Below are 26204 nucleotides of genomic sequence, written 5' to 3' on the forward strand. Positions count from 1 at the left end.
TTGCAGCTTGTGGTCCCTTGACAATAGCATGGTTGTTGGAGTGGAGGAACTAAGCTGCTGCCAAACCAGCCCATTCCTTGTTTTGTTTGACAGGAGATGACAAGTAGAGAGAAGCATCCCATCAAACCGATGGAATGAGCCACTAAACATATCTAATGTCTGTGGATGCAGGCCCATATGAGCGAATGCTTTCTGAGTTCAGCTCTGCAGCACACTTGGAGCATTGATACTAAATGATCAATGGATAAAATGGATTATTTATTTATGGATAAAGCGATCAGATAAGAAACAGCTTTCAGTGACAAATCCGAAATGTAATATTAGTAAGAAGACAAATAATCTTCTGAATCCATGTGATATATAAAGCGGTAGGATAAGCTGCGGTGATCGGTGTTATCTGAGATTCCCAGCAGTGCTGCGTGCTCAAATGTGATAGAATAGTCATCCGCGGGAACACAAGAAGCAATAACAGTCACAAATAATGGAGATATGAAGACGATTAGAGCGTTACTGTAGATTCCTCATGAAACTCACTAGGAGATTACCTTGTTTACTCGTTCTGTTGCTTAGAAGACACTCCAGTGTGATCTAATAGACTGCCGATAGCTGACGTGTCTCAGTGCTGCATGTTGGGTTTTCCTCATTTTAGTACTTATAAAACACAAGTATGAAATGAATAACGGAGAGATTGGAAACCTACATAAATACAGATATAGGAGTCAGGAAGAACTACTGGTTACCAAGAACTTGAAAACTGAACACCACATGACAGGGCCTGGAGAACTCAACCACTGGACCCCAGGGCCCTGATAACTGGACTACTGGATATTAGAGCCTGGAGAACTGGACAGCTGGACACCGGGGCCCTGATAACTGGACTACTGGATATTAGAGCCTGGAGAACTGGACTGCTGGACACCAGGGTAGGGCCTGAACAAGTGAACCATTAGACTCCTAGGCCTGAAAAACTGAACCATCGGATATCAGAGCCTGCAAAACTGAGCCACCAGACACCAGAGCCTGGAGAACTGAACCGCCAGATACAGGGCCATGAAGAACTGATCTACCAGACACCAGGACCTGAAGAACTGAACCACCAGACACAGGGCCATGGAGAACTGAACTACTGGACACCAGAGCCTGGAGAACTGAGCCACCAGACATGGGGCAAGGAGAACTGAACTACGAGACACCAGGACCTGAAGAACTGAGCCACCAGATACCAGAGCCTGGAGATCTGGACTGCTGGATACCAGGGTAGGGCCTGAAGACGTGAACTATTAGACTCCTAGGTCTGAAAAACTGAACCATCGGATATCAGGGCCTGCAAAACTGAGCCACCAAACACCATAGCCTGGAAAACTGAGCCACCAGATGCAGGGCCACGGAGAACTAAACTACCGGACACCAGAGCCTGGAGAACTGAGCCACCAGACACAGGGCCATGGAGAACTGAACTACCAGACACCAGGACCTGAAGAACTGAGCCACCAGATACCAGAGCCTGGAGATCTGATTCACTAGACACCAGAGACTGGAAAACTGAACAACCTGATGCCAGGACCTGGAAAACTGAGCCACCAAACACCAGGGCCTGGAGAACTGAACTGCTGGACACCAGAGCCTGAAAAACTGGACCTTTAGTCACCAGGGCATTAAGAACTAAACTATTGGACACCGGTGACTGAAAACTGAACTACAGGATGCCAAGGAATAAAAAAAAACGCAACCGCTGGACATCAAGACCTGGAGATCTGAATCATTGAACACCAGGTCTTGGAGAACTGAACTGCTTGACACCAGGGCCTGAAAAACTGGAACACTAGACACCAGGGCATTGAGAATTAAACTACTGGACAGAGTACTGGACAAGAGCAACTAGACCAGTAAGCCACTGGACACCAAGTACCGACCATGGATTGGGCAGTGATCTTACTCCTGCAAGGACTTGGTCCCTGATCCTCCAGACACTATAGATGGGGGCACTTAGCTATAAGAATCTATATACTGGGCCAGTAACTGCCTAAACCCCTGGGGCTGAGAATTTAACTCCTTTAGTTGGTGCAACCTAGGAGCTCTGCAAACATTTCCTCTTTCTCGGCCGGACCCTGCAGCAGGCCGCTATTCCCAGCAGCCACTGGTCTAAATAATTAACCTGATTTTCACCGCGCTTTACACTTTGGTAATAAGCTGTTTTTTTCATTAGTAATTTCTTTTATCACCTTGGAAATATGCACATTAGAAATTAGTTTTAATCCCCTCCGTTTCCACTTACCCAACCTGCAGCCCCGACACCCGCTGATAAAATATGCCATCCATTGCTCCGCAACAATGTCCCCTTGTCTCCGAGATGCTGGATTCTTTTCTTCCCCATAATTGAGAGGTTTATCTGAGCTCAGGAAAATGATGATGGAACCCGGGAGGTCTTACAGATTAATGTTCTTGTCTTGTAAGCAAGCATAACCGCCTTTATCCCGAGCGCCGTGACACAAGGGTTTCTGCTCAATCTTAATAATTTCTGCTCCTTTTTTTTTATTATTGAAGTCTGAACAAAGCGTTAAGGTTTTCCTCTGAATGCACAAAACTTTGATTGCCGCTAATGCATCGGTCTCTGAGGCTTCCAAAAAGCTCCCAAGGCAAAGCAAGTAAATGGCGGTGACATTTATTGGTTCAGTGATATCATATAGATTCCCGTAATAGATACAAAGTTGCAACATAACTTTATTTAGCTTTACAAGAAGGTGAAGGAAGGCGAATTCTGCTACATACTCAACACTTGAGAAGATCAAGAGTGAGACAGACTCGGGTTTATAAAGACGAGTTCCATCCTATTGGATGAAGGAATTCCAGAAAAGACATTTAAAGGGGATGTACCACAATAGCCTTTCAGTATTTATCCGTAGGATATGTGAAAAAATGGTGAACAGTGGGGGCCCCACCACTGAGAACCCCACTGATCTCGAAAATGGGGGGTCCCGTGCTTTTATAGTACTACTCTCCTCTTATGCTGCAAAGGGACCTTTGGGCTCCTGTAGGTCTGGACACCTACCGACTCTGTATCCCTTAGGCTCCTGTGGGTCTGGCCACCTACCGGCTCTGGATCCCTTGGGCTCCTGTGGGTCTGGACACCTACCGGCACTGTATTCCTTGAGCTCCTGTAGGTTTGGACACCTACCAGCTCTGTATCCTTTGGGCTCCTGTAGGTCTGGAACCTACCGACTCTGTATCCCTTGGGCTCCTGTAGGTCTGGACATCTACCGACTCTGTATCCCTTGGGCTCCTGTAGGTCTGAACACCTACCGGCACTGTATCCCTTGGGCTCCTGTAGGTCTGGACACCTACCGGCTCTGTATCCTTTGGGCTCTTGTAGGTTTGGACACCTACCGGCTCTGTATCCTTTGGGCTCCTGTAGGTCTGGACACCTACCGGCTCTGTATCCCTTGGGCTCTTGTAGGTCTGAACACCTACCGGCTCTGTATCCCTTGGGCTCCTGTAGGTCTGGACACCTACCGGCTCTGTATCCCTTGGGCTCCTGTAGGTCTGGACACCTACCGGCTCTGTATCCCTTGGGCTCCTGTAGGTCTGGACACCTACCGGCTCTGTATCCCTTGGGCTCCTGTAGGTCTGGACACCTACCGGCTCTGTATCCCTTGGGCTCCTGTAGGTCTGGACACCTACCGGCTCTGTATCCTTTGGACTCTTGTAGGTTTGGACACCTACTGCCGCTGTATCCTTTGGGCTCCTGTAGGTCTGGACATCTACCAACTCTGTATCCTTTGGGCTCTTGTAGGTTTGGACACCTACCGGCTCTGTATCCCTTGGGCTCCTGTAGGTCTGGACACCTGCCGGCTCTGTATCCCTTGGGCTCCTGTAGGTCTGGACACCTACCGGCACTGTATCCCTTGGGCTCCTGTAGGTTTGGACACCTACCGGCTCTGTATCCCTTGGGCTCCTGTAGGTCTGGACACCTACCGGCTCTGTATGCTTTGGGCTCTTGTAGGTTTGGACACCTACCGGCTCTGTATCCCTTGGGCTCCTGTAGGTCTGGACACCTACCGGCTCTGTATCCCTTGGGCTCCTGTAGGTCTGGACACCTACCGGCTCTGTATCCCTTGGGCTCCTGTAGGTCTGGACACCTACCGGCTCTGTATCCCTTGGGCTCCTGTAGGTCTGGACACCTACCGGCTCTGTATCCCTTGGGCTCCTGTAGGTCTGGACACCTACCGGCTCTGTATCCTTTGGACTCTTGTAGGTTTGGACACCTACTGCCGCTGTATCCTTTGGGCTCCTGTAGGTCTGGACATCTACCAACTCTGTATCCTTTGGGCTCTTGTAGGTTTGGACACCTACCGGCTCTGTATCCCTTGGGCTCCTGTAGGTCTGGACACCTGCCGGCTCTGTATCCCTTGGGCTCCTGTAGGTCTGGACACCTACCGGCACTGTATCCCTTGGGCTCCTGTAGGTTTGGACACCTACCGGCTCTGTATCCCTTGGGCTCCTGTAGGTCTGGACACCTACCGGCTCTGTATGCTTTGGGCTCTTGTAGGTTTGGACACCTACCGGCTCTGTATCCCTTGGGCTCCTGTAGGTCTGGACACCTACCGGCTCTGTATCCTTTGGGCTCCTGTAGGTTTGGACACCTACCAACTCTGCATTGCTTGGGCTCTTTCACATGGGTTGAATTAGTACGCCCCAAAAAACACGGCTTAATCTGCTGCTGCAGAATTCTGTTATGAAGCCTGCAGGTCTTCCTGCTTATTTTGATTCGGGATTGATGGCAGAATTAAGCCATTTTCAATTCCACATCAAAGTCTGCATGGAGGCGGCGAATTTTTGTGCGGAATTTACTGCGTCTTGTGCTACTTTCACGCACGCCGGAATATTCTGCAGTACGCTGTGGAATATTCTGTCAAAATCCACATGACTAAACGGATTTTAATGTGGAATTGCAGGCAAAATTAATGCATTTTCAAATCCGTCCGCATTTCAGACGGTGCAGAATAACCGTCGGATTCACGGTGGAATATTCTGCAGCGTATTGTGGAATATTTCAGTACGTATGAAAGTACCCTTTTATGCACACCACTGCAGTTGACTACCTGCCTGATACAGGTGGGTGCATAACTTGCCCTGGTTGAATCACATCACTTGTATTAAGGTGGGCTTACACGGGCGACGAATGGACAGCAAATGGAACCCATTGAATTAAATAGGTTCCTTCACGTGTGATTTTTTTTTTCCATGCTCATTTCGAGCGCAGGAAAAAAATGCAAAATGCTCTATTTTGTTGCGCAATTGCGCACGGAAGGCCCCCATCTGCCTGAAATGGCGCAGTGAACACGTCTACCAACCAGCAGTCCTCTCAGCATAATAAAGTACAGTAAAATGTGCTGGTACAGGCCAAAAGCCCATGAACGTGCGCCCTGCATAGCTCATATAGGTTTGTCGCTAACGCCTGTGTGAGGCCGCCCCGATGGCTAGGTGCAGTAGCATGTAAAAAAAATTCATATCACATTGCAAAAAAAAAAATGGTATCGAAGTGCTTTTTTTTTCTATCCCTATTGACTTAAATAAACGAGTCTCAGCTGTAAAACAGGTCCGAATAGTTCATGCAATGAGTTTTTACACACAGTCCATGTCTGCATAAAAAAACTTCCAACTTGCCACATTGAGTAATATGGGTCTGTGCGTAGTCCGTTTTCTAATAGACTACACAGGGACTAAAAACGCTAGTGTGCCGGAGACCAAAGCCTGAATATCTCTACCTGGTCAGACATTAGCAGACCAATTCACAATCCTGCCATTTGTATGTCATCATTTGTGCTGCTTCACTTTCTCCAGCCACAGGGTTACATAATCAAATGCCAGTGCCAGAAGTCACCACTAGGTGGAGCTCATTGCATACAGATTCAAACCACTTCCATTGAACTCACTAAGGGCTCCTGCACACTGGCGAGAGCGATATCGGGATGTGATTGACGCCCTAATATCGCTGTAGCAATCCTTCCAGGGAAACAACCTCTCATCCCTGCAGGGCCTCTCATCCAGCCACGACAGGAGATAGTGGTCTTCTTCCACTGACATCAATGGGACACGTTCGCGATCCTCTGCCACTGCTGTGACAGCAGTAGCAGGGGACTCTCCGCAATGAGGATTTTCAAAGGTGGGCTTGAAATATAAGCCACCCCGCCCCGAAAATAATCAATAGCTGTAGAAAAAATAATTTAAAAAAAAGAATACATCACCTTAGTAGCACTGTCCTCTCCAGCGTGTCTTCTTGCAGGCCGCCGCGGTCTTCTTCTGCTTCTCTTCTGGCATGCCGGGGATGGAAAATCCCCACCTCCTGAAAGCGCTGGCTCTGATTGGTCCCCGCGCTCAGCCATTTAGAGCCAGCGCTTTTAGGAGGCAGAGATTTTCAATCCCCGGCAGGCCAGAAGAGAAGCAGAAGCAGACTGCGGGGACCTGCAAGAAGATGTGCCGGAGACGACAGCGCTACTAGGGTGATGTATTCTTTCTTTTTTTTTTTTTTTCTTTTATAGTTATGGATTATTTTCTGGGTAGGGCTTATATTTCAAGCTTCCCCCCCCCCCACCCCCCCCCCCAAAAATCCTTGTCAGGGGGAGTCCTCTTCCACTGCTGTCACAGCACTGACAGAGGATCGCGATCCTCTTCCATTGATTTCAATAGGTCTGGGGCTGCTGCCGCCAGCCCCATTGGGAACAGTGGGCGATATCGCAAAAAGAATGGACCTACCGCGATTTGTAGAGATCGCAGATGTGACGTTAGCTATAGGGAGCCATAGGATTCATAATCTTGCGATCTCTCACAGAATCACAACACAGAGGAAACGCACGATCCAACGCCAGTGTGAAGCCACCCTAAGAAATCTGTATACAGTGAGCTCCCCCTAGTGGTTGTGGCAGGCAATTCGAATTTTTGAGAAGTGCATTACATCAAGCATTGTAAATTGTGCAGGCAATCTGGTGAACCGGAGAATGTATGATTTGGGCAGATCATCTCTATCAAGCAGTGTCCTACTTTTCAGTTATACACTACAGCGTTAGTAAAATTGCAGTTTGACCTGCGAAAGTCTTAAAAAAAAAGAAAAAGTTTAGCAAACGGAATATCTTGAGTGGGAAGCGACTGAACATAACAGCAGCCTTGTCAGTTGAGTTTTTCAAAGGGCCACAGAATAATGGGGTGACCCTCTAACCCGAGATTATCTATTTTTTTCTTCTCACGACAGGGTATTGCAGCGGGAGCTCGATCAAAAGGCGAACACAAACAAAAAGTCTTTTTAACCGTTTCCTTTGGAGGAATCAAGATCTTTGATGAAAAGACCGGTGTAAGTAGTCGCAGCCACAACTGTTTAACATGCCCGGGAAACATGGAAAATACATCCCGGGAAAACCGCATGCAACATGAGCGCCTCGGCTGCCCTCGAGTCGGCGTGTGCTTTCATGTCTTTGCTATTTTCACAGTTGTAGAACCGTATTTGGCAATGTGGAGGCGAGAGGGGAGCGATGGGGGAAGGAGACATTGTTACTGTCTGATCTGATCTGTCGCCTTCTCCCGCGATTCCCCCTTGTTCCCAGTAATGGTCGCAGATTAAAAAGATTCTTCCTGTTCCTATTTATAAAGAGCCATTCCCTCTATGAACCGAGAAGATGACCTGGATACGTAATGCGCTCCGGCATTTGCTTGTGCCAATTCTTCTAATATTCTTTTCAGACAGTTTTTAGTTATGCTGCGAATCTGGGCTGCCATCACCGGACTCATAGAGGTAGTGGCCATCACCGGACTCATAGAGGTGGTGGCCATCACCGGACTCATAGAGGTGGTGGCCATCACCGGACTCATAGAGGTGGTGGCCATCACCGGACTCATAGAGGTGGTGGCCATCACCGGACTCATAGAGGTGGTGGCCATCACCGGACTCATAGAGGTGGTGGCCATCACCGGACTCACAGAGGTGGTGGCCATCACCGGACTCACAGAGGTGGTGGCCATCACCGGACTCACAGAGGGGCCATCACCGGACTCACAGAGGTGGTGGCCATCACCGGACTCACAGAGGTGGTGGCCATCACCGGACTCACAGAGGTGGTGGCCATCACCGGACTCACAGAGGTGGTGGCCATCACCGGACTCACAGAGGTGGTGGCCATCACCGGACTCACAGAGGTGGTGGCCATCACCGGACTCACAGAGGTGGTGGCCATCACCGGACTCACAGAGGTGGTGGCCATCACCGGGCTCACAGAGGTGGTGGCCATCACCGGGCTCATAGAGGTGGTGGCCATCACCGGGCTCATAGAGGTGGTGGCCATCACCGGACTCATAGAGGGGGTGGTCTCAGTAGACCCTGAACGCCATGTTCATTCACTCACGCTTCTTGCCTTATCTGATCTACTCAGCCTCATTTACTGCAGCGATACTCTTATCTGATGTGGGGGCATATATCAAACTCATAGTAAAACTCAGAACGCCCCCCCCTTCCTAAGTATATATGATATATACTCTATGAGACAAGTTTTATAACATTATATAATGTAGTCATCATATAATAGTCAGATACCAGTTCTAAACGGTGATAGTGATTACAGTGCAGTTACCTCCAATGATCACAGGTGGCGTCTTCTGAGTGGTGATGTCTGTTTTTTCTTCTCTATCAGACCCAGACCGCCATGAAGACTTTCAGCCATGTAGAGTCTCTGCACAATCTCCCCATCATGCTGCAATCCTTAGGCCTTAGTTGCATGAACATTTTATTGCGGCCTTTTTTGCTGCGATGAAACGTCGGCCGAAAATCGCAGCCATCTGAAGGCTGAAAAAGATAGCACAAATACGCTGCCGATTCTGACCGTCCGCTTTTACATGTGGTCGGAAAAGATAGGTCTTGCCCTATCTTTTGGCCGCGATCTGCCGGCAGCTCCCATAGATACCTATGAGAGCTGCCGGCAAAGGGAGGGGGAGGGAATTTAGCACGACTCGCGCTACTAAGCTTCCTCCCTCTTCCTTTGCCGACAGCCCCTATAGGCTTCTATGGGAGCTTCTATTGCTGCGATCAGCTGGCAAAGGGAGGGGGTGTGGAGGGGGAGAGAGTTTAGCAGTGCTAAACAATTTCTCCCCGACCAATGGAATTCTGGGCTGTGGAATTCTGAGCCACATCTGGCCGTGTGAATGGGTGAGAAAATGCTAAATTTAGCTGCAACTAGGTCGCATCTTTCTCTCGTTCTTGCAATTTCCGAAAATCACAATGCCCATGTGAATAAAGCCTTATTGCTACTCTCTGTGCCCTCCATAGTATTAGTGCCCCCTGAAAATTATAGTGCCTCCTCTATATCCCCTCAAAATAGTAGTGCCTCCTGTATGGCCCCAGTTAGTAATAGTGCTCCCTCTGTGGTCCTAATTAATGTGCCTAAAGTAGTAATGTGCCTAAAGTAGTAATAGTGTCTCTTGTGCTCTGATTATTAATAGTGCCCTCTGTGGCCCCATTTAGTTATAATGCCCCCAATGCTCCTTAAATGGCCATATTTAATAATAGTGCTGTTGTGTTTCCTCTAGGGCCTCTATACCCTGAGTTGCAGTAGGCCCATAATTACTTACTCCTGTTGTCTGATGGCATGATCTGTGTAATAGCCCCCCCCCCCCCCCCCCCGTTCTGCTCTGTGTGCAAGAGCAGGGGTTGGAGTCGGCCTGTATACACACTGTGTGTCATAGGACAGCAGGAGTAACAGTACTTGTACACAGGATGACTGTCGGGTGCATTAGGGCCTGACGGCTGACCTATGGACCACCGTCTGACTATCACTCCTGTGCTTACATAGGAGCGATAGTTGTTGAAGTGAATGGAGGTGCAAAGGGACGGGAATCATTCCTGCCTGCCTCCATTCGCTGTGTGAATGGGCGAAAAAACGCAAATTTTGGCCACGACTTGATTGCAGCTATTTGCTGTTCATGCATTTTTCGACCACGTAAAGACGCATTGCCCATATGAATGAGGCCTTAGGTTGTTAACTTGTGCCATCACCAACTACTTTTATTCCAAGTGTCGGAAAACCCCTTTAAATTGGTTGGTGAAGAGCTCCTCTAGAAAAAGCTGTGGGGTCGCTGCGGTCAAAGCACCAACTACATAATGATGGAATATTCTAGTGATAAGCCATTAGTAGTGTTGAGCAAAGCAAAACAGTAGAATGGTGTTTCAGATTGAACCTCACTAAACGTTTGGTTCGGCACAAACCCAAACCTCGGGTGGTTTGTCTCAGATGAACCCACTAAAATGGCTTCTTCTTCTTCACATTAACATTCTTTTTCCTCCTTCCTCTACTTCTTCCTCTTCCTGCTTCATCTTCCTGCTTTATCTTCCTTCTTCCTATTTCTTCTTTCTTTTTCCTTTTTCCTCTTCCTTCCTACTCTTCATCTTCCTGCTACATCTTCCTTTTTCTTTTTTTCCCTTCTTCCTCTTCCTTATTTCTCTTCCTTCCTACTCTTCCTCTTCCTGCTTCATCTTCCTTCTTCCTCTTCCTTCTTTCTCTTCCTTTCTACTCTTCATCTTCCTCTTTCTTCATTAACTTTGCCTTAAAAACAGCTCAAAAGTACTTGGAAACCCTCCTAGGTGAGTATAGGGCTGTTATGCCTCTTAGTATTATACAGTATTATACACCAGTTTTAGGAGTTCTGATGAAGTTCCAGTTCAGCTCAAACTAATTCAGACCAAGCCAAACCTTTTTTGAAATGTTTGCTCATTACTAGCCATTAGTATTGGATTATTGTATAAATGAGGAGCACTGGAGAATGAGCGGGGGAGGGGGGGGTAGGATAATCTTCTTTGTCTTGACCACTTACTGGTTACCCCAAACTGCTATGGTGCGCCTTGGGCTCCGCTCCTTAAAGTGGCATTGCGATTTTATGAAGTTATAGTATAATTACTAAGACGGAGCCCGTTTGCGAACAATCATTCCAACAATAGAAAAATATTGGCTAGCATCTTGACACTGATTATTACGGATGCAGGTCTCTGGCCACCATGGGGTTAATCGTCAATTAATTTTTTCCCACTTGTTTAGAGAGAGATTATGCTGATTTGGCACAGAAAACGAGCAGTTACCTTCAAATGGAAAGCAAACAGACATACTAATTGGCTGATTTCAGGCAGAGATGCATTGTGCGGTTGCTACTATCGAAGGCGAGCAGCCTGTTCTACAGCGGCGGCAACCACCAGGGACTCCGCTTTCTTGCTTGTGTCTGCTCCACTACAAGACATCTGACTGCGGTACACAGGGGAGCGAAGCAAGGAGGGGATGTGTAACCACCTGGATGCTGCAGATGGGGGGGGCCTGACACAGACGTTCCTCCTGATTAAGAGACGCTCATCGCGCTTTATCAGTCTTGCAGATTCAGCTTGAACCAGCGGATTTGGTTGCGCATCACGGGGACGGATGGAGCAGCTGCTTAGGTCATTTATTTAGACAATTAAAAATTAATGTCGTCTGTGTGGGAAGAAGGACGGACGGTGGAAACGGGCGAGAGGGGGGATAGAGCGAGAGAGGGAGATATTATTATTATGGTTTTCCCGTTTTAGATAATTCATCTCAGTGTAAATAAAAATGGATACAATTGTATCCAGTCTAGACAATGCTCTGTGAGCTGAACCGGGCCTCCTAACTGTCCCAGACTAGAGAGGCTGCCCTGCCAAACCGGGAGGACTGCCGCAGGTCCACATCTCCCCCTTTCCGACTAAGCCCCACTCCAAAAACTCAATTAGTTAGCTTTAATAACTCTATCTTCCTGACTCGAAACAAGCAACCAAAACTATATAGTGGGCATTACACAATGACTCGCACAGCGTGGTGCCGGCCACTGACAGCACGACGCTCTATATGCAGCCTGACCTCTCTGCAATGAGGGGGATTATTGTCTGTTATTTTGGTTTGGGGTGTGGCTTATCGCAATTTATGTTTTTACCTCTGTTATTCTAATGACCCTAGTTAGTAACTGTGCACCCCACAGTAGTAGCCCCAATAGTAAGTGTTCCCCTTCATGGCCCCAGTAGTAATTTGTACCCCCTTAATGGCCCCAGAAGTAATAGTTAATCCATTAGTGTTCCCAGCAGTAATAGTGATCCTGTTAGTAGGCCCAGTATTGATAGTGTTACTCTTAGTGGCTCCAGTAGTAATAGTGACCCCAGTAATAGCACCGATAGTAAGTGTTCCCCTTCGTAATCCCAGTAGTAATAGTGACTCCATTTGTGGCCCCAGTAGTAATAATGATCCTGTTAATGGGCCCAGTATTGATAGTGTCCCTCTTAGTAGCTCCAGTACTAATATTGACCGCAGTAGTAGCCCCAAGGGTGTGTTCCCCTTCATGGCCCCAGTAGTAATTTGTACCCCCTTAATGGCCCCAGTAGTAATAGTTAATCCATTAGTGGTCCCAGCCGTAATAGTGATCCTGTTAGTAGGCCCAGTATTGATAGTGTCACTCTTAGTGGCTTCAGTAGTAATAGTGACCCCAGTAATAGCACCAATAGTAAGTGTTCCCCTTCGTAGTCACAGTAGTAATAGTGACTCCATTAGTGGCCCCAGTAGTAATAATGATCCTGTTAATGGGCCCAGTATTGATAGTGTCCCTCTTAGTAGCTCCAGTATTAATAGTGGCTCCAGTGCTAATATTGACCGCAGTAGTAGCCCCAATAGTAAGTGTTCCTCTTTATGGTCCCAGTAGTAATAGTTACCCCCATAATGGCCCCAGTAGTAATAGTAACTCCATTAGTGGCCTCAGCAGCAATAGTGATTCTGTTAGTGATTCTGTGGGCCCAGTTTGGATAGTGTCCCTCTTAGTGGCTCCAGTATTAGTAGGGACTCCAGTAGTAATAGTCCCCCCCCCCTCCCCTTAGTGGGCCTAGTAGTAATGGTTCCCCTATTATTGGCCTCAGTAGTAATAGTGACCCTCTAGTGAGCCTCCATATAAGCAATCACTCTGTCTGTAGCTCCTGTCCAGCAGCCAGTGCTACTGTAATCAGTCTGTGATCCCTGACCTCTCCACCCGGTGTCTGCACCGCATACAGGACGGCACTGCATACAGGACCATGTCTGTGTTTAGGAATGCATGGGGGGTGGTCTGGGGTCACAACCTAATTACAGTAACAGCAGCCAATGAACTGGAGCTACAGATAGAGTGAGTTACATGATTGATAGTGCCTGGCCGGCTGGTAGCTGACTATTATATTTACAAGCCATTAATCTGGCCGGTATAAATTAAATACCGGCATCGGTCTTTAGACTAAGTGCCCTTTTACACATGATCATGCCTGTGCTTTTATATGGGAATGATTATCGCAAGTGAATGGAGGCGGAGTCAGTCGGGGATTGTTAAGGGTCGCCCGCCTGTCTTCACAGTAAACAAGCAGTCATTCATAGATGTGTGACTACCCGTTTACACGCCTGCATAAAAATAAGACAGCGAATTAAAGTTCGTCATTCAGTCGGGGCGGTCACACGGAAAGAGAATCGTTCGCTCGCCGGATGCATGAATCTGAACGATTTATCAGCCAGAGTACAAGGATACTTAAAGGAGTTATCATCAGGATAAGCCTTCAATAGTTGATCAGACGGGGTCTGTCACTCGGACCCCAACCGATCAGCTGAGCGGGCGCATGCTGTCAGCACCGCAAATACACAGATGATTGGTTTCAATGAGAGCCATGCCTGCAGTTACAAGTGCTGGCCACTACACAGAGGTTGGCGTGGAGATCTCTGTATTTGAGGCGCTGACAACATGCGCACGCGCAACGGATCCCGGACGATCAACTATTGATGACCTATCCTGCACGCGTGGAGCAATTTCAACCAAACGTGGTACATACCGTATATAACTCATCCCATGGGGACACATTTAGGGGGGTGGGGTTTGACAGCCCCACTATCCCTGGGGGGAGGGGGGAATGCCAGAATTGCACTTGAGCAGATGTTTTTTATTTCACAGTGTTATCAAACACAGATGACCTCCTCCTCATCATACACTAATCAATTACACAGACGGCCTCCTCCTCCTCAAATACTAATCTATTACACAGATCTCCTGCTCCTCAGATAATATATTACACAGACCACCTCCTCCTCTGCTCCAACTACCGCACAGCTTCCCACCAGCACTGAGCCACTATATACCACACAGAAATGAGCCCAGCACCCACTCTTATGAAAGCGGTCCAAAAGAAAATCTGTGTTGCCCCTAGCAACCAATCACAGTGCAGCTTTCATTTTACCTCAGCAGTATAACAAGTGAAACCTGAGCTGAGATTGGTTGCTATTGGCAACAAAAATTACAGGGGAAGTCGATGAGCTTTTGATTTTTAACCCTTTCAAATCCACTGTCTGACATCTGAAGACATTACGATTTAAGGCTGTACAGCTCCGATGTTGGAAGATGTCCGTCGGGGTTCTCTTACTCTATGTTGCCAGCCTCTCTGCTGTCGGAGCCTATCCAACGTGTCACCTCATGCAGTACTGGCTTTAGCCAGCAGATAGCGCTGTTGTATAACAGCAGAAAAAGAGTACGCCGCCTAGGAAAAGCAGGATACAAATTGGATTGGGAAGGGTTAATTACGCCAGTATTACACAGACCTGCTGCTCCTCAGATAATAATACCTTACACAGACGACTTCCTCCTCCTCAAAAACTAATATTACACAGGTGACCTCCTCCTCATATACCAATATATTACACAGGTGACCTCCTCCTCATATACCAATATATTACACAGGTGACCTCCTCCTCATATACCAATATATTACACAGACGACCTCCTCCTCATGCAGTAAAATATTATACAGATGACCTCCTCCTCATATACTAATATATTACACAGACGACCTCCTCCTCCTATACTAACATATTACACAGACTACCTCCTCCCCCTCATGCAGTAAGATATTATACAAATGACCTCCTCCTCATATACTAATATACTAAATCAGTACACGCGTTTATATATATCTATATATAAACACACACACATATATATATGCCTTCCAGTTCTTTAGAAGTAAGCCACTGAATAATCGGGAGAAAAGTTTGGTTAATAATAAACTGAAATTCATAAAATTATCGAAATGTCATTAGACGTGAGGTCAGCGGTAATCTCATCAGTGAGGAAATATTAATTGTCATATTAATTAGCGGTATTTATGCTCATCGTTAACTGATTAGTCAGGAATACAAGGGTGGATTTTATTAAACTGCGTTTCTCTCCTCCAACATCTCCAATTAATGAGGCTGTTTACAGAGTGCAGACCCTGTGGAGGTTCCTTAATGCCGTCGCTAATTACTTGTTCGTTAGAAGAAAAAAAATTCTGGAGTTTTCTGAAGTAGGTACGAAGGTGGGGATTAAAGGGACAGAGCACCATTAGTTACGGCGCGGTTTCCATAATCCTTGCAACGACTGCGCAAAAGGTGATTGATAGAATTCTCTCATTTCTCCCGATTTTCACGGCCCGCTGCGCAGATTTTACACCAATAAATTGGGTTTCTGTTTTCAAAATGGCTCCTTCATAAAGGGACACAAAGCGGGAATAAATACTCGATAGCGCGCGCCTCATTATTGCGTTATAAACGACAGTCGTTCGCTTCATTAAGTTTGTTTTACTTGATCTGTCATTGAACAAATGTGCGTTACACAAACGAAGATTGAGGATCCCGCAGGAGCAGCCGGCCGTGAAGGCATCCATATTTTTTTTCGCATTTTTTTCGTATTTTTTTTTATCGCTGCACTTAATTACAGAACATTTTGTGAATGAGAATCAGTTAGCAAAAATATAATGTTGAATTTTTCCGTGCGCGTTAAGTACGCCACATTTACAAACTTAATGAAGAGACATCTGTCAGGCATAGGATAAACCAGCAGCGAAGGGAAGAGTGCGACGCCGGGAATCTGCGAGCTGTGCCATCACTTTTAGATGTATTCTCGGCTGAGAACCCTCACCCCATATGTCTGACATTTCCTGGGAAATATGTCTACTTTACTTGCCAAGTGCAAAGCACTTTTTTGAATCTCGCTCAAAAAAAGTTTTTCATTTTTGTGGCTGTGTCTTTAAATCTGATATACAGATTAGGACTCATTCACACGAGTGTGAAAATCGCGACAGATGACCGGGTTATGGGACTTATTCAAGGATGTGAAAAAACGTAACAATTTCCAAAAAAAAAATTATAAAAGGGTTTTATTATGCAAAAGTGGAAAAACCTATAAAAAATGTTGTATCGTTGTAATCGTACCGGTCCAGAGAAAAAAATGATCATGTCCTTTATGCTACATGATTAACGCTGTAAAAAAAAACAAAAAACAATGGTGGAGTCAGGGCTCTTTCACAGGAGCGTATATTGCTCGCCGTTTTCACGGCCGGCCGATATACGCTACCATTTGAGGAGTAAAAACTTGTGAACGGACGTAGAAATCTAACATTTGTGCACCCGCTCAGACGGCATAGGCTCCGGCGCATATACGCCAAGGCCGCTATGCTGTTACCCTTTCTTCCCCCTCTCAAGCTCACCTCCGCAGCCAGCAATGGGAAGAGGCGGGATGGAGCGGTGCTTAGCTCTCCCATCGCCCCTCCCATTGCAATCAGCCGGAGGGGAGGAGAGAAGGGGGAGAGAGTTTAGCAGTCAAGCTGCTAAACTCCCTCCCACCTCCCTTCACCGGCCGCTGTCACTGGCCCCCGTAGGAGCCCATGCAGCAGCCGACGTGTTCTGGCCCGAAAGATAGTTCCAGGACTATCTTTTGGGCCCAACGTAAAAGCGCCGGGCCCTATATTGGCTCGGCCGGGAGCTCTTACGTTGCGGAAATACGGCCATGTGATCTGATACATTGGAATCCAATGCAACAGATTGTAGCATATATCAGCCGGCTGGGAAAACGGCGAGCCAATGTACACTCGTGTGAAAGACCGCTGAGGCTGGATTCACACGGGCATATATCAGCCGAGTTTTCACGCCCGGACGATATACGCTGCCCCTCTGATGCATTGGTTTACAATGCATCAGTGCACATGGGCGTATTTCCGTGGTGTAAAAGTGCCCGGACGGCCAAGATAGCGCATTTTGGCCGTGCGCTTTAACATCAGTGGCTGCATAGACTCCTATGGGAGGCTATGGTAGCTCCCGGAGAAGTGAGGTGGGAGGTAGTTTAGCAGCGTAACTGCTAAACTCCTACCCCCTTCCCTGCTCCTCTCTGCCCCTTGCCTGCTGTTCGCAATGGGAGGGGGTGGGGCAGAGCTAAAGCTGTCTGCAACATGGGGCGGAAAGGGGGCGGGAGCTTAGCACAATAGCGCGTATATGTGCTGGGCCAGGGCCATCTGAATGTGTGAATCCAGCCTTAGGCTTTACTCCCACAAGCATATATCAGCCACCGTTTTTACTGCTGGACGATGTATGCTAAGATGCGAGCTGTAAAAACTTGTTAAGGGGCGCATAAATCTAAGGTTTGTGTACCTGTTCAGACGGCATGGGCTCCGACGCATATATGCCGAGGCTGCCATGCCACTTCCCTCCCCCTCGTCGTCTCACCTCCTCTCTCCTCCCCATTGGCTGATAGCAATGGGATGGGGCAGGACGGGGGCAGAGCTAAGTGCCGCCCTTTCCCGCCTCCTTACCATTGCTGGTTGTGCACAAGGGGTGGGGAGGAAGGGGGGCTTAGCTCCGCCCCCACCCCCTCCCATTGGAATCAGCCAGAGGGGAGGAGAGAAGAGGGAGGGAGTTTAGCAGTCACGCTGCTAAACTCCCTCCGACCTCCCTTCTCTGGCCGCTGTCATTGGTTCCCATAAGTTCCAGGACTATCTTTTAGGCCCGACGTAAAAACGCCCAGCGCCATATTGACCAGCCAGGCGCTTTTAGTTGCGGAAATACGGCCATGGGATCTGATGCATTGGAATCCAGTGCATCAGATCACAGTGTATATCGGCTGCCTGTGAAAACAGCGGGCTGATGTTCGCTCGGGTGAAAGAGCCCTTAGGGTGCGTTCACACGAACGTATATCAGCTTGGTTTTCACGCTGAGCCGATATACGTCCTCCTCGTGTGCAGGGGGGAGGCTGGAAGAGCCCAGGAGCAGGAACTGAGCTCCCGCCCCCTCTCTGCCTCCTCTCCGCCCCTCTGCACTATTTGCAATGAGAGGGGGTGGGACAGGGGCGGGGCTAAGTTCACCGAATTAGCCCCGCCCCCGTTCCGCCTCTCCCCATTGCAAATAGTGCAGAGGGGCGGAGAGGAGGCAGAGAGGGGGCGGAAGCTGAGTTTCTGCTCCTGGGCTCTTCCAGCCTCCCCCCCTGCACATGAGGACAACGTATATCGGCTCGGCGTGAAAACCGAGCCGATATACGTTCGTGTGAACGCACCCTTAAGGTGATTTTTTTCTCCCTGCCCTTCAAAACAATTTATTAAAGTTTTACAATATATTATATGTATCCAAATATTGTACCAATAAAAACTATGCAAAAAAACAAGCCCTCATACCGCCATGTCGACAGGAATATTAAAAAAAGTTATGGCTCCACTGACAAGTGGAGATGAAAATCCCCCGAAAATCCTTCCATCTTTATGGTCAAAACAGGCCGTGTCCTTAAGGGGTTAACCCTATGAAACACCCATTTTGGCTTCCATCTCTAGTTGTGTCACAAGGCTCCTTTATGAATCAGATATTGATTTACAGGGTAGCTACCTTTAGGTGGCACTAGAGAAAGCAATTTCTTCTTCCTGGAGTAGAGGTAATTTGCATACTTTTTACCCAGGGAGCATTGCCTGTAAGACACCGTGCTGTGGAACTCCTCAATGAGAACCAGTGCTACACATATCAGGATGGAGCTCAGCTGTGTTTACTCTCACTTGTGCTCAATGCTGCCCTCTACTGTGCAACACCTTAGTTTGTGCAGAGGTATAAGTAGGAGAAGGATCTAGAAATAATATAAATTCCCCTACACACCCACATCTAGGGCATGAAGGGTTAAAGGGGTTATCCACCTCTAACCTACCGATGACCTATCCTCACAATGGATGAGCCCTTTAACGGGATGATCAATGAAATAGTTAATTAATAGGATTCTAGAGTCCCCGTAGGTATAGCAGCAGCGCGGGATCCCCACCAATCCCACAGTGCCACCAAATGTCTATCACACCTTTCAATGCTGCCAGCCGATCCCCCGCAGACAACCTTCATTATACCCTCCCCCCCCCCCCCCCCCCCCCACGTCAATTAATTAACTTTACATTCCAGTCACTAAATAGTCATGGCACATAGGAGGAGAATCATTGATAGTTACAGAAATGCATCTCGCCCTCGTTTTACGTCTCCGAGGAGGGGGAGGCGGTTAGGGTGGGACATGAAAGACGTCCAGAAATCTGTCCGCTTATCTCTGGTAAGAACTTTCTCCAGTTTACCATCTGCAGCTCGGTGCCATCTGCTGGGGGCGGCACGTCCAACTCCGTGTCTAAAGATTTACTTCTCTCCATGTATCGGGCATACTGTGACAATGTATCACACACGATAAGCTTAGATACATCAGCTCAGCAGACTGGGTCAGACATCATACATAAAAGGCCTTTCGGGTGCATTCACACGGGCGAATTAGTCCATAGAGTCCAAGGTAAATGGTGCCGAATTGGACATGGGTTAAATCGGGCTCCTATGGGAACTTGTAGGAGCTGTCGAAAAAGGGAGGTGGGAGGAAGTTTCCTTCCTTGCCTTGCGGGCGGGAGATTATCACACTAGCTAATGTCGGGGTTGCCCTGCAGGGGAGGATAAGGAAATCCCCAGCAGCGGGATAATCCCCTAATCTCGCCTGCAGGGGAACCCTGGCATTGCACTGCTGGGGATTTTCTTCTTCCCTCTCTCTCCCCACAGTGGGGGTATCCCTCCAGCCCTGCTGAGATGAATGGAAGCCCCGCAGAGAAGGGGTATCCCCAGGGCTTTCCTTCATCTCTCTCCTCCTGGAGCAACAGCACTTTTTTAAAGCTCCCAATCGTGTAAATGGGCAATTTCACCGCTAATTAAGCTTCTTGATAGTGGTTAATAGTCGATTAACGCGATTTTCTTGCGAGTTAGCCACGTGGCCAACTTCTGCACGATTTTGATGCCCATGTCAATGAGCCCTCAAGGCGCAGTAGAGAAGCATCGGTCTTGTTGAACAGCACTTGTCAATTGCTTAGTGTAAATGGACGTTTACTACAGAAGGGGGTCTTACTTTTATATGTGACGGAGCAACTTGCAGGACTGCAGAACACCTGCCGACCTCATCCGGGACCTTTCCCACAGGACAGAACTACGCCACAGGGCACTGCCAAATCCGTAGCTGTGGAGCTCCAAACCCAAATCGCAGGTGTAACTGTGGATTTTGATACAGAATAAGCCATGTTCAAATCTGCATCAAAATCTGTAGGTAGTCGGTGTATTTTGGGGTGGAATTTACTGCGACTTACGGTGCGTCGTACAGCCTACTGCTTCCCGTGTGAAAGATCCCTTAGTCTGTTGTATTCGGTGAGCGCCCTCTGTTCCTCCCCAACTGGAGGGTCTGGTGGCATTGTCCACGCTCTCCATGCACTTACCCCCATGGACCCCTGAAGAAGCCATTGTTTGGAGGTGATTAATCCTGTTTGTATAATTTACCTTTAAGTCTGTAGAATACATAGTAGATGACCGGTGGCGAGCAGTCTACACCGGCGTTGGGTTGGAGCCAAGTTCTTGCACAGCTGCTAATTACACTGAGGGAGATTGGAGGGATCTCATTAGCAAATGAGAAAGAAAGTAATTGTGAGCGATGTCTGTGGAATCCGCATCACTAAAGATCTCTATATAGTCACCTTTGTGGAAGACAAAGGCCTCGCCTGGTGCAGCCCGTCACAGACTGAAGAGCTGCCAATCACTCTACCTGGAGGTCTCAGAAGAGCGTGCTGCAGCTCTCATGTGCCGCTCACTTGGAAGATTGAGGAGGGTCATTGATTTTCGTTCTATCATTACAAGTCCATTAACTACTAATATTAACATAAAGGGGTGTTATAAACCGCCTATAGTTACATGGTAATGATAGACATTGCATCAGTTGTGTTTCGTACCTTTTTGCTTTCTGAATATCCCTCCCATCATGCTTTAGGATGGAGATATGCAAATTAGCTCTCCTCCAGAACGAAGAAAACTGTGTCTCCAGTGCCACATTTAGGTAGTTCCCCTGTAAGGGACTTTTACACGGACCCATAAAGCTCCCTAAATCAATGTTCAACGCACAGATGAGCCTTGAAACACGACTAGAGATATTAAAGGGTTGTACTATAAATAAATGTTTATCCCCTATCCACAGTATAGGTGATAAAGGTCTGGTCAATGGGGGTCTCAATGTTGACACCCCAGTGATCCCAAGAATGGGGGTCCTATGTCTCACTCTTCTCTTCAATGGGGGCTTGCTGTACCCACCTCAGTGACATAGAGATGAAGAGGCAGTTGCACATATATAGCGCCACTCGGTGGGGGCTGATGAAATTACAAATGCTCAGCCATCTCTGATGTCCTGTGGAAGATGAATATCAATCTCCTTGGTTGCATTGACCCTGTAGTGAAGAGCAGAAGGGGACATGGGACCCCCATTCTCGGGATTGGAAGGGGTCTAGGTAATGAGACTCCCATTGATCAGACTTTCATCACCTGTCCTATGAACAGGTGATAAAATTAGATTTTGGTAGAACCCCTTTATCCATATCAAACACCCATCTTGGCTTTCATCTGGTTGCGTTACAAGGCTCCTTTGGGGTCGGACATTGATTTACAGGGTAGCTACCTGTAGGTGGCAGCAGAGAGATAATTTTCTTCCCCCTGGAGGAGGGGTAATTTGCATACCTTTTTCCCAGGGAGCATTGCTGGTAAGACATTGTGCTGTTGATCTCCTCAATGAGAATAAGTCCCCCCAGTGCTACACATAGCAGGTTGAAGCTCAGCTTTGTATATTCTCACTTGTGCTCAGTGCTGCCCTCTACTGTGCAATACCTTGGGTTGTGCAGCTTATATAGCCATAGAGAATAACTTTTTACTTCTTGATCTATTCTATAGTGCAGAGCTGTACATAAAGCCCCTTTTACATGGGACTGTCGGTCCCAGCCATCCCAGTGATGATCGCCCAATGACTGGAGGTGGAGCCAGACAGTCGTTCATAGATCTAGGGCAAGAAGGGTTAAAGGGGTTGTCTACCTATTATCATCAGGCTGCGTCTTGCGGCGTAATTCCATCCCGTCTGAAATGTCCCTTACGGAAGCACAAGTAACTGCCGGCACCACATTATATATTCACATTCCAAGTGAAGACAATGGACGGCGGCTGCGCGCCGCATACGGTATTCGTGATTACGCATTTTGGTATTGACTTCATTCTGTATGTGGAGCTTCATCTCCAGGGCTCTTCAGTTAATGTGCGTGTTACTATCCTGGGGTCAATTACATTCTTCATTGATTTGTGACACGTAAAGTGCCTGATGGCAGATGTATGTCAGGAAGGTGGGAGTGAGCCTGGACGGAGGGGTCAGGCGCACAAGTGATAAATCGCGGCGGCTGGACAAATATCTACGTTACGCCCTCATTTTTATTATGCTTTTTTGATAGAAAACTTACTGGAAATGTTACACGGCGCGGCAATGAGCGCATTAAGCGTTAGTCACCGTTCTACCTGTATGTACTGCCACCTCGAGGCCGCAGCTGGTATAGCAGACAGAATCTCATAGTCATCTGAGAAAAGTCATGAATCCGGCATCTTGTCTGCTAGATGGAACGGATGGGAGATATAGTCATGGTTTAGTTGGTTTCTGCATTCGGGGTTCAGGGGGTCCCCACTCCATTAGCCGAAATTCTCTTTCTCCTCTCCTAAAATACTCTGTGCTGCTGTGGACCTTTATCTTGTCTCCATTCCCCTTTTTCACATCCTGGCACTGCCGCTGTTACATAAAGCCCCTGTCCTCGCCAACATCTTTCTAGCATCACCCAATCACTCAAGTGGGTGCTATTTTTTTTAATGCAAATTTAATGGCATTTTTTCATGTGTTTTTATGCTTTTTTTGCGATTTTCAGCAACAATTAGCATATGTTAATTGCAGGATTCTGGTTCTTTTTTTTTGTCATGCGGTCCCCATTGTAGCAAGTGCTAAAAACTGTTCGCACTCGCATGCACTCACATGGCGTGCAAGTGCGATCCGTTTTTTCCACGCTTCCATAAAAAATAATCGTCGATTCTTGATCTGAATCGCACAAAAAAAGGACGTAGAAATTTTTTGAAAATCGGATTGAATGAAAATCGCATTAACGCATTCTAAGGAATGGGTTCTTTTATCATGTCAGTCCTGTCTATCTGGGACTCGGACAGAAGTCGTGCATGAAAACCGCCCGCGTGAATACGGCCTGAGGTCAGTGCACGCTCCTCCTGAAATACTCTGCGCTTCGGTGGACCTTGCTCTATGTAACTCTCAGACTTAGGGCTCATTCACATGGGCAGCACGTTTTTACGTAGACCGCATCGCGGCCGAACATTGCATCGATGAAGGGCAGCCACGATTGAGTCCTGAGATCAAGTAGCGTTTTCTGATCCAATCACACGGGCGTATCACGGGAAAAATACGCTGCAGCGCGGAATTCCATCAGTCCGCAGAAATCCTCGGAATGACTACAATAGCCTAAACAGAGCCAGCTGTCTTCTTTCCCGAGCGCCGGACGCAGGTAACCCCCCTCTCCACCCCTTTTTTTCAGCTCCTGTAGAAGTCTATGGGAGCTTCCAGCGTTTTCGGTCAAAAGACGTGAAAAATGCAGCGTGAAAAAAAGATTAGACGTTTTGACTGTGCGATTTTTTTTCACGCGCCAAAATCGCCTACATGAATGAATGGATGGGAGTCCAACGTTTGACATTGTCGCAGTTTGATGTGAATGAGGCCTCAGACACACCGGCCGGATTTTGTCCCATTATGCGACCGTGAAAATCATGGCGGGATGAAACAAAAACATTGATTTAACTGATTTCATTTTCACTAGCGGGATTCTTGGGCGTTAAAACTACGTGCGCGAAAGATGGGGCAGGACCGATCCTCCCGCTGTGTTTTTCAAACTTGCACGGAATAGCGCAGAGTTTAAAAGGTATAAAAGATTTACGCCCGCGTGAAGAGGTCTGTAACCTCCCACTTGTTCCCCTTCGCTCCTCCCATCATGACACGACCGTCGCATACAGCCCTGTCCTCGCCAACATCATCACACGAGCGGCAGGTCACACCCCCCCCTTCGCCGCAAGATCTACACACTCAGCTCCTGAAATACTCTGTGCTGCGGCAGACCTTTTACTAGTTTTACAATTGCGTGAGATTTGTGCGTTGCCAGTTACACAAATCTCGCTCGTGTATGAATCCCGTTCTTTTGAATGGAGTCATACACATGAGCATGCCTCATCTTTAAGCGTTCCCTCGGAACACCTTGCCCATTGCGAAAACGAACTGCGAACGAACGGTGAGCAATTTTTTTGCATTTACACTGCACGATGTAAGGTGTAAATGGGCCGTACCTCTCAGCCGTGACCCCTCCCACTTGTTCTCCCGTACCTCTCAGCCGTGACCCCTCCCACTTGTTCTCCCGTACCTCTCAGCCGTGACCCCTCCCACTTGTTCTCCCGTACCTCTCAGCCGTGACCCCTCCCACTTGTTCTCCCGTACCTCTCAGCCGTGACCCCTCCCACTTGTTCTCCCCACCTCCCATCATGACACGGATGTCACATAAGGCCCATCCTCACTAACATCATCACATTCCTGCCGCAGTTCAGCGCACTCTTCTCCTGAAATACTCTGTGCTGCAGCCAATCCTGCACCTTCCACGGTCAGCTGGTGACCTCCCACTTGTCCCCCTTCTCCCATCTTGAGCCTGTCCCTGTCACATGTAGGCCGTCCTCACTTACATCCCTTTAAACTTCTCCAACTCAGAGGGCTCTGGAGGGCGTTCTGTTACCCCAAATGAGACAAAATTTGGACAACGGACACTGCAGATGATGTGCTTGCCAATTCTGAGGGGAAAAAATTGTACGAAAGTCCCTAATAGGTGGCGCTGTAGAGAACCACCTCTACCATGATAGACTTGCATTAGTGTCAGATAAGAAGGGCAGCATTAGTCGCCATGAGCGATGCGAGAGCGAGTGAAAACGCAGAATTATGAAGCCAATGATTTTCAACGGTTTCCTTTGCATTTGCAATGTTTTCACTCATACGAGAGAGAAATCTTGCGAGAGAGAAAAAAAAAATTGCAGCATGTCCTGTCTTTCTGCATTTCGTGTTTTTTTTTATCTCCCATGTTTCTCCCTCCTTTTTATCGCATCACAAAGCAGGAACTTGTGAACTCCGTGCGATGCAATGTGTTTTTAACATTAGAAATGCCTACTGTCTTTCTCGTGAAAAAACGCACAAGAAAATCGCAAGCGTTGGTGAACCAAAAAGTTGTGATTTTGCCACGATTTTCTTCCGGCGGTTTCGCGGTCGCCATTATGAAGGAGCCTCAAAGCTGACTCATTCAGCGGAGGAAAACATTGGGGGACATTTTTTTATGGCTTTCCTCCAGTCTCGTGGCGTAGAAAGGGCGCAAAATTTTGGAGGGACGCTTGCACAATACTTTTGCGACTTTTCTTTCTCCGGTACCGGCCCACCCCTTTTTTTAAAAGTGGGCGGGGCTTGTCTGGAGCTGTTATGATTGGCACAGAATGACAGATTTCTGTATAATTTATGCTACAAACTGGCGTAAATTATGATGGATATGCGCGCCTGGTCGGGACTAGTTGTACACTTCAGTGATGGCGCACAGGGATACATGAAGAGGCATGCACTGGAGGGAATCTTCCTAAGCCCGATGCAGGAAATGCCAAGCATAGTAAATTTCCCCCATGGTTTTGCAAATGGAAAGCGTTGTAGAAAATCAAGGGGCCATATTAACCCTTTGCAATTCAATTTTGGATTCAGGGTTTCCTAGGGGGCTTTCTCTTTCTGCCATTATACAATGGCGCCATCTGCTGGCTAGAGCCAGTACTGCGGTATGAGACATGTTGGAGAGGCCCCGACACTAGAGCGGCCAGTAATATACAGTAAGAATACCCTGCCGGACGTCTTCCGACATCAGAGCTATACAGCCGTCAATCAGAATGTCTTCAGACGTCAGACAGTGGATTGGAAAG

General features: G+C 47.7%; 1 protein-coding gene across 3 annotated transcripts in view; it reads left to right on the forward strand.

Moving 5' to 3' along the window:
- Positions 1-26204, forward strand: part of DAB1 (DAB adaptor protein 1) — a 721580-nt gene that overhangs the window by 614229 nt on the left and 81147 nt on the right. For all 3 annotated transcript variants that reach the window (XM_066594781.1, XM_066594782.1, XM_066594784.1), the window contains exon 7: positions 7247-7345. In XM_066594781.1, coding sequence (XP_066450878.1) covers positions 7247-7345 — 99 coding nt within the window. The remainder of the gene's footprint in view (positions 1-7246; positions 7346-26204) is intronic.

Source organism: Eleutherodactylus coqui, chromosome 3 (genome assembly GCF_035609145.1).
Source record: "Eleutherodactylus coqui strain aEleCoq1 chromosome 3, aEleCoq1.hap1, whole genome shotgun sequence".
In the NCBI taxonomy this organism is placed as follows: Eukaryota; Metazoa; Chordata; class Amphibia; order Anura; family Eleutherodactylidae; genus Eleutherodactylus; species Eleutherodactylus coqui.